The sequence below is a fragment of the Cyprinodon variegatus genome, unplaced genomic scaffold (genome assembly GCF_000732505.1).
Source record: "Cyprinodon variegatus isolate N-32 unplaced genomic scaffold, C_variegatus-1.0 Scaffold1128, whole genome shotgun sequence".
NCBI classification, from domain to species: Eukaryota; Metazoa; Chordata; class Actinopteri; order Cyprinodontiformes; family Cyprinodontidae; genus Cyprinodon; species Cyprinodon variegatus.
Genome location: NW_015151581.1, coordinates 4304 through 12866, shown reverse-complemented (window position 1 = coordinate 12866; position 8563 = coordinate 4304). Strand labels below are relative to the sequence as shown.

General features: G+C 40.0%; 1 protein-coding gene across 2 annotated transcripts in view; it reads left to right on the top strand.

Moving 5' to 3' along the window:
* The window catches only part of vps9d1 (VPS9 domain containing 1), a 38109-nt gene extending 32433 nt beyond the window's left edge, over positions 1-5676 (top strand). For both annotated transcript variants that reach the window (XM_015400653.1, XM_015400651.1), the window contains exons 16-17: positions 2534-2647; positions 4122-5676. In XM_015400653.1, the coding sequence (XP_015256139.1) occupies positions 2534-2642 (109 nt within the window). In that variant the 3' untranslated portion in view covers positions 2643-2647; positions 4122-5676. The remainder of the gene's footprint in view (positions 1-2533; positions 2648-4121) is intronic.
* Positions 5677-8563: the final 2887 nt, after the last annotated feature.

Below are 8563 nucleotides of genomic sequence, written 5' to 3'. Positions count from 1 at the left end.
TGCTTAGGAATGGCAGCAGGCGGTGTGTGTGTGCATCTACACGCACTGTGAGGCGGAGATTCTTGGAGCAAGGCCTGGTCTCAAGCAGGGCAGCAAAGAAGCCACTTCTCTCCAGGATAAACATCAGGGACAGACTGATGTTCTTCAAAAGGTACAGGGAGTGGACTGCTGAGGACTGGGGTAAAGTCATTTTCTCTGATGAATCCCCTTTCCGATTGTTTGGGACATCTGGAAAACAGCTTGTTCGGAGAAGATAAGGTGAGCGTTACCACCAGTCTTGTCTCATGCCAACTGTAAAGCATCCTGAAACCATTCATGTGTGGGGTTGCTTCTCAGCCAAGGGAAACAACCCTCTCACAGTATTACCTTTAAAACACAGCCATGAATAAAGAACGGTACCAGAATGTCCTCCGAGAGCAACTTCTCCCAACCGTCCAAGAGCAGTTTGGTGATGAACAATGCCTTCTCCAGCATGATGGAGCACCTTGCCATAAAGCAAAGGTGATATCTAACTGGCTCAGGGAACAAAACATAGAGATTTTGGGTCCATGGCCTGGAAACTCCCCTGATCTTAATCCCATTGAAAATATGTGGTCAATAATTAAGATACTGGTGGAAAAATTAAAATCTAGGAATTCTGACAAAATGCAAGCATTGATTGTGCAAGAATGGACTGCTATCAGTCAGGATTTGGTCCAGAAGTTGATTGAGAGCATGCCAGGGAGAATTGCAGAGGTCCTGAAGAAGAGGGATCAACACTGCAAATATTGACTTGATGCATTAACTCATTCTATCATTAAAAGCTTTTGTTACTCATAATATGATTGCAATTGTATTTCTGTATGTGATGACATCTGACATACACACGAAAACCAGAGGCCGGCTGATCATGTGAAAATATAATATTTGTGTCATTCTCAATACTTTTGGCCATGTCTGTATGCTAAGATGGATGACACTGGAGTTGCTCTTTGAACACGATCTAAATGTTCAATGCAGCGAAAGCTGCCAAGTTTAAATCTGTAGGTGCTGCCTGCAGATGGCAATGGTGTACTTTGTGTATGTCAGCTGATCACGTCCGGTGCAAATATTTCAGGCCAATAAGCCTGATCATGATAAACAATTTTCTTGTATAACTTAATTGAAGATGAATGTTATTTATGTGGTTTATACACGTATTACTTGACTAGGAATTTTTTAAGTACAGGCTTATTCATAGCTACCATAAGCCTGAGGTAGGGATCTCTGTATAGGGATGGATTAATTTGATTTAAAATGGAGGTGGGAATTGGAGGAAATGCTTCCATAAATCATTTTGCTGGCATTGGCTCAAACATAAAAGTTAACAGCTTATTTAAAGCCAATAGTTTTGTCTCGGAAAATTAACTGGATCAAAAAGGTCCCAACACAGTTCATTTAGTATAGTTACCTTTAATACGGCCTCACTTTCTAAACAAGAATAAAAAATATATTTTTTAGACTTTTTATATATATATATATACATACATATATATACATACGGTAATTAATGTTCTTAAGAAATCCATAAAGTCATTACTGCTGGGAGGATGCATAGCTCAACAGAGCTATGGGAGTTTTTTATGTTTTAAATTAAAAACCTACGATTATGCTCATTTATTAAGAAAAATAAACTACTTCAGCTTTACAAAGGTTTTTTTTTTTTTTTTTTCTATTTTGATGCATGGGTACACTTGCCTGTGCAAGTTCTGAGTCATCCAGGTCATAACGACTACCAAACAGGCTTAAATCTGAGGCAATCAGGCTTTCACCATTTTTATTGAAAACATTTCAACAACTGAGTCTTTGTTCATTGGTAACTCACGCTGCTGTTTTAAAGCACATGGATCCTCCTGGTTGCGTTCTAAGTCAGATGCAAATTAAAGACCCACCCGCTATTGTCTGCATCTAAAACTGAAGTGTAGGTGTTTCCCTTAATCTGCAAGCTTTCTGGAAATTCACTCATACGCCCACTCTAACATGAGGCTATCGTTCCCAATTGTAACCCGACTTTTCTGTGCCGACTCTCAGTAATATGGGTCATGGCAGCCACAAACTCGGCTTTAATCTCTTTGACTTTGGCTATGGGCAAGGCTTTTTCTGAACGGGGTAATGGGTGGGTAACTGAGAGGCATCTTAAACTAGAAATCTGCTTCCTGGTCTAGACCCTGGGCTGTGTGTTGGTCCACACAGCTCATGTCATACACTCATTACTGAGGGTGGCCAGAGATGTTTGTTCACAGCCCGGTTCACTGGTTTAAGCCTGACTCATCCTTTTTTTGTTTTTACTGCTGTATTCTCATTTCGTCAGCCTCCTAACACTGTGACATGTATAAAAAAAAAAAAGACATAAAATCCCAGAGACTTTTTCAGTGCATATCTTAAATTTGGAGCTTAGATTTTTTGCACTGTGGGACAATTATATTAACTTGTGGAAGGAAATGTTGCTCCTTATAATTTTTTTTAATATTCACCAATGTTCCTGTTATAAACTAACCTCCATTTGTCTTTTCAGCTATCTTATAGGAGAGGAAGGCTACTGTCTCACCTCCCTACAGAGTGCCCTGGCTTATGTTGAGTCTCTGCAGGCAGAAGATCAAATTCCTGAGGTCAAACTTAAGTGAAAAAGGTAACTTGAGTTGGTGGGTGTTTTTGATTTTAAAGGCTGCATCCTCCAAGGACCCAGTCTACCTGGACTGGGTTCTTCAAGGTCTGAGAGAATAAGGAGGCTGAAAGAGTTTGGCTATGGATTCAAACAGGTCCAGCCTTCTCTGGCTTTCACAGCATGTATGCTCCGTATTCTGGCAGCCATGAACACACAAAGCAGGCAAAGAACGGATACCAAACTTCTCACTACTGTTCTGGGTGCAAATTACATTTTCGAGGAGCTTCAGCAGCAGTACCATCATCACAAATATTTTTATAGTCCCCCTCACTGCAGAGATATTGGAATCTGTGCTTAAATGTCAGCCAGACCCATTTACACGATGACAGATAAAACCATTCAATAAACCAAACATTAACCGCCACATATCTGACCCAATAACTATTAAAAAAAACTATTTCAGACAGAACTATTCACATACTTGGGTTATATTAAATTGCCCTTTACCTTTTTCACCTGAGCACGGAGCAGCCGGCTTGTTTGGACTCTCATTAAATCACGGGATACTCAAGGTTACGTAGGATACAACGGACCCGTCTTTCAAAACGGGCAAAAAGAAGGATGCATTTGTCGGGCACATAACGAGGAGACTTACAATCTGAACAGGCACTATGATGTAATCAAGCGACAAATCTGGCCTTTTGGAGGACACAGTTGCTGAATTTGAACTCAGCAAAAGTAACAGTTATGTGTAACTGTGTAAAAATCTCTAGTGGTTGGGTCATTAAAGATGAGGTCATAATGAGGCATCTTGGTATCTGACTGACAAGCAAGGTCTTTTTTTTTTTTTTTTTTATAAATGCTGTATCTTACAACAGTATTGGTAAGCATTTTCCAAAAACACATCCTCTATAGCAATTTTCCATGTGTTATATAAAATGTCTGAGTTCTGCCTTTCACTGTGTAGCTGAGCTTTTTGCGCTGGAAATATTCCATGACTCCTTTCGCCACTCGACGAAAACAGGTTAAAAGACATTAAAATAGGATTTGATTTAGTGAAGCAAGCATTAATAAGCAACACCCACAGATAGCCATAAATCAACAGGCTGTAATCAAAATGCCACTTATTTCAGACAAGGGTCTTCTGCAGATCTCTAGAGGTTTCTTTTTCTTTTTTATATTCTTCATTCTTACACTTTTTACTTTCTGTAAAAAGCCTGCAGATTTTCTTTTCAAAAGAACATTTTTAATTTATGCCTGAATATGCCTCCTAATAAATGACTGTACTATATTGTTATCTTGGAGATGTTTACCCTTCAGTCTTGTTTGAATCTCTAAGCTAACTCTGAAAGCTGCTAAAGCACCATTTTTTCCTCTTTGGGACAAAGGCTTTTCTGTCTTTTTCAGTTTGCATCATATTTTTTATGTTTTATTCTACTCTATCACCAGACAGTCGGTTTTTTTTAATGATGGAAACCTTTGTTTTGTGTGTTTTAAGCTGCTGCTCATCATCTACACCCTTCCTGGCAGTCTAGGCTGTTTAACGGCGAAATGACTTCTAGTGATGCAGCTTTCTGCAGGTTCTCCACCCTGTTCCTACCCGGAGGACTTTCATCTGCTCAGTGTCTGAGCCTGAAGCTGTAAGTTTCCCCCTGACAAAGTCTGATGCACTAAACCATACTTCAGACTAAAACCAGCAGTGGATTAAAGCTCGGGCTGTTCTTGTCTTCCTCGCTAATTTTTAATGGTTCCTCTCTGTAAACATGATCTGTTTTAACTACTATGCATGTTTAAACCCTCTGCACTGATGAAAAGTTTCAGTTTTCATCATAAACAACTGAAGATTGAGGTGCCTCTAAAAAGGAAAAAAAAATGCTCAGGCCTTATCTCAACAGGGCTATGCTTGTTTCTAACTTATTTAACATAAATTCAGTTGCTGAACTAAGTTATTCCTCCTCAGGTTGTTTGTAAGAGTTGAACTATTGGAGCTCAGAAGACAAAAGATGAATGTAGTAAAATGAAAATGGATAAGAACAGAAATGAGTGAAGTTTTTGGCAGATGCGGCTCTGTGTGAAGGTTTCAGAACCCTTTAGGAAATGTAGATAAAATATGGGAGTAATGTTGAAATACTGCTGTTTTTATCTGTTTGAAATTAAGCTCCAACTAAAGAAAGCCTTGGCACTGTCCGATGTTGTATCAGTTTCCTGTGAAACACTGAACTGTCTCTGATTTATTCTAAGCAGACTGTTTTCTACATGTTTGAGTTTTAAAACTGAAGATGGAATCAGTCCCATCGATTTAAAGGAAAAACAGCCCCTCACTTCTCTCTGGCTGGGGGTGGGCGGGGGCTACAGATGGATGTGATGTGTGATGAAACAAAAACAATGGCTCATGGCAGCCAGCAGGTTGGGAGGAGCTGCTGCACCGACTGCGCTCCTGTTTGCTCAGAGAGCAGACCGAGGGATTGCCGATTGCAGCGGTTAGTGCGTTTTTTTGTCCTGAAAGCTTTTTATTTTTTATCCTGAATGTTTTTTTTCTACAAGTGGTGATTTTTAAGCTGTGACAAAGTTTAGTTTTAAATTCTCACACATTGGATTATACACCTAAACGATTTGAGTTTGGTTTTTTTATTCTTGTTTATTAAGCAAAAATCAAATTTTAAGTCTAAATGTAATTTCCAAAGAGCCAAAACCTGATCCCGTTCGGGGTCAGAGGGGCAGATTGGACTAAAACCCATTTTTAATATTCAGCAACACCAGTAAACTGGTGGAACTGGGAGAATCTGGTGGTTCCAGGATTTTAACACGAAAACCCCAGGACGTTTCCTACACCCAGACTGCTTCATGTTTAGTGTCGTTTATATCGGTCAGAAGATGTAAAAAGATTGAAAATCATGAAGATTAAAATGGATCCAGATGTTCTATGTAATGTAGAGATGCTGTGATAATGTTATGTGGTGGGAAACTGATGCTTTAATGTCAAACCTTACCGAAAATGTTTACAATTATTAATGTATGTTTGTGAGAAGAATAAATAAAGAAGATTAAATGTTTAATTATTAATATCTCTTAAAGTGTGATTCAGCTTATTGTACCCTTTTTTTTTTTTTTATAAAACCTGCATTCACCATACTAAGACCTGCAGCTGATAAAGTTTAAAATTTCACCTTGTTTGGCTGAAGCTGCTTTTTGAAGTTTAAGCAGTCTTTCTTGCATCCAAAAGCAAGAAGGATCTGTTATTGTTCACGTGACAGTGAAACATGAATCCTCTTTCACAATGGGATGTAAGATGAACCACCAGCCGAGTTCTTCTGATCATATAAGCTGCCGTTGTAAGCAGTTTGCTGCTTTGAATCATTCAGAGCTGTGTTGACACAATGCAGGGGCAGAAAGACATCAGCAATGATACCAGAGCACCAGCTGGTGCTCCCCATCAACTTGGGTTAGGTCATCTTCAAAAAAAACAAAATTCGACAAAGAGGAGAACATCTGAGCTGTCAATCTTCCCTGCAGAGTATGTCTCAGCATTGGTTAGAGAAGGAGGCTAAGAGAAATAAGGAGATATCAAAGAGCTTCTCCTTTGACTCTATAGGTTTCTGTTAAAAGGTTAAAGGTCATGACTGCAAACCAGTCTGGTTGTTTGGAAGGTTTGAAGGAGAAAGCTCCAATATGGCAACAGGACTGGTTTGGCCAAATGAGGCCACCACTTCATGTTTTACACAAACAACCAAGGACATAAACTCCTTTTTATCTACTATCAGACATGGCAGTGAAGTGGTTATCATTTGGTATGTTTTAATTTCACAAGATCTTGCATTTGTTTGTCTCTTTCATAAAATGTTGGAAACTAGAAACCTTTAGCGGGCCAGCTCAAAATTGATGGGTTGAATACAACCAGCAACTGACCTGCTGAGCAAAGCAGTCTGTCCTGTATTGGCTGGTATTTAGTGGGTATTTGATCTAAAAACTTGGCATGTGATGGCCTTTGGAATGGTCCTGGGTAGACTGGGTAGATCTCTGGATTTCAGCCCAGGGTAGTTTTAGAAGGAGAAGAAAGAACTGAAAGCGTCTGAAACAGCAATTTGATACGGACCATGCAGAGCTCTCCTCTTTACGTCTGTTTGACACTCAAAACTAAATGTAAACACTCCTGTATGCAAAATCTATCATGACATCTGGATCAGAGCGGGTCTCTCCTTTATGATGGAAGCATATTTTTTCCTATTGGACCATGAACTCCATACCAAAGTGTTTTAAAAGACAAACATACAACTTTCAGCTAAAGCTTGGCCCACACTGGGTCATCCAACCCAAAATTGACCAAAACAAGACTTTTCATGACTGACCTGTGCTGCAGGTGGGTCAACAAACGGCTAAATCGGGAGATGTTCCTAGTTTCAGTTGCTGTATCTTCTCTAGTTTGACTCCAACCTTAATAAATCAAAATGCAACAACTATGGTTGGCTTTAATAAAGAAAAAAGAATAAAAGCTGGAATTTAATTCCAGCAGAAATCAAAAGCAACTAAACTGGACCATTAGTGTTTTTCCACTGCTACAAACAGAAGTTCACAAGTCGTCTCTTTCCAAGTCAGGTATTCAGAGCACATGTCTAAGTCGAGTCTGAAGTCTTATTTTTGCTGCTTGTCGCCATCTCGGCTATGAATTGTGACTTGAATCAGTCTCAAGTGAGCGAACATGTCAAACCGCGAGAGCAACTGGCTCGCTACCAACTGATGTGACAGGTTTTATTACTGTTTTTCTACTGTTGGTTGCTGACTTTTCTGTATGGGTATGTCACAGGAGGCTGAGCAAACAGAAGCCTGTGAGCTGGAAATTGAACCACATGCCACTCTAAATCAATCAGGACCACAGCAGCAGCCCCCATGGCCTCCTTTAACCCTGAATCTTCTGCTTTCATCCATTTTCCAGTTCACTTAGTTGCTGGGCTTCAGATTACTACTTCAACACTGACTTTTTTTTTTTTTAAGATCAATCGGAAAGCAGCCACCAAATGCATCTCAGCCTGAATTTAAAGATAACTTTTACACGTCATTTCAAATCTATCACGGTTGCACAAACCAGGCTTTTCTGTTGTCACTGAAGTCAAACATAAATCCAGCACATAGCCTTAGCCTGGATGCACATGGGACACATTCTGGAGTTCATTTGGTTCCTTTAGAGATGATGGAGGTACAACATTGCATAAGGCATCACCACAGCCGGCTCTTATGGGCAAGGCCAAAGAGCTGCTGATCCAAGACGGAAGCTTGAGCGGAAGAGGAACAGTCCAACAGAACCTGTAAAGCAGTTCATGAGCCAGGTCTTTAACCACAGACTTCCAACTTACAATACTGGCCATTCAGACAGCTGGGCACACATTCAGTTAACACCCAACAGCACCAGCCAAGGCAGACAGCTTTCAGCTCCTTGAACGTGCTGGATATTAGAGCGATGAGATGACAAAATATCTTTAAGTTCTTATCCATCTGAGGGATTGAGCCTGGACCATCTGGATGAGGGCTCCTGATGAGCCCAAGAATTACCAGATTATTTCTTCAAATGCAGATGAATAAATCTTTGTTCATTGTTGGTAAACCAAAGTTAAGAAGAACTTTCTGGATCTGTGAATTTTTGCTGGAATAGACCCAATCAGAAGATGCCTGAAGGAAGACGAAGTGGATATCAACTTTGCCAACTGTAGCTGCTCTGCAGTGTAGTTGTTTTATATTGTTTCCTCAATGGATCATGTTCTACTATCCTATACTATATATGTATTTTAATGGGTCTGATAGCAGCTCTTCTACTTTTTCCCCATCTGGGTCTGCAGACAGAAGGCCCACGCTGCTTACCGCCCACATTCCCAGATAAACGGCCTTCGTGGTTCTCCATGAGCTGTGGTGTTGAGTTTCCATAAATCCTCTGGTATGTTTTTGTGAAGT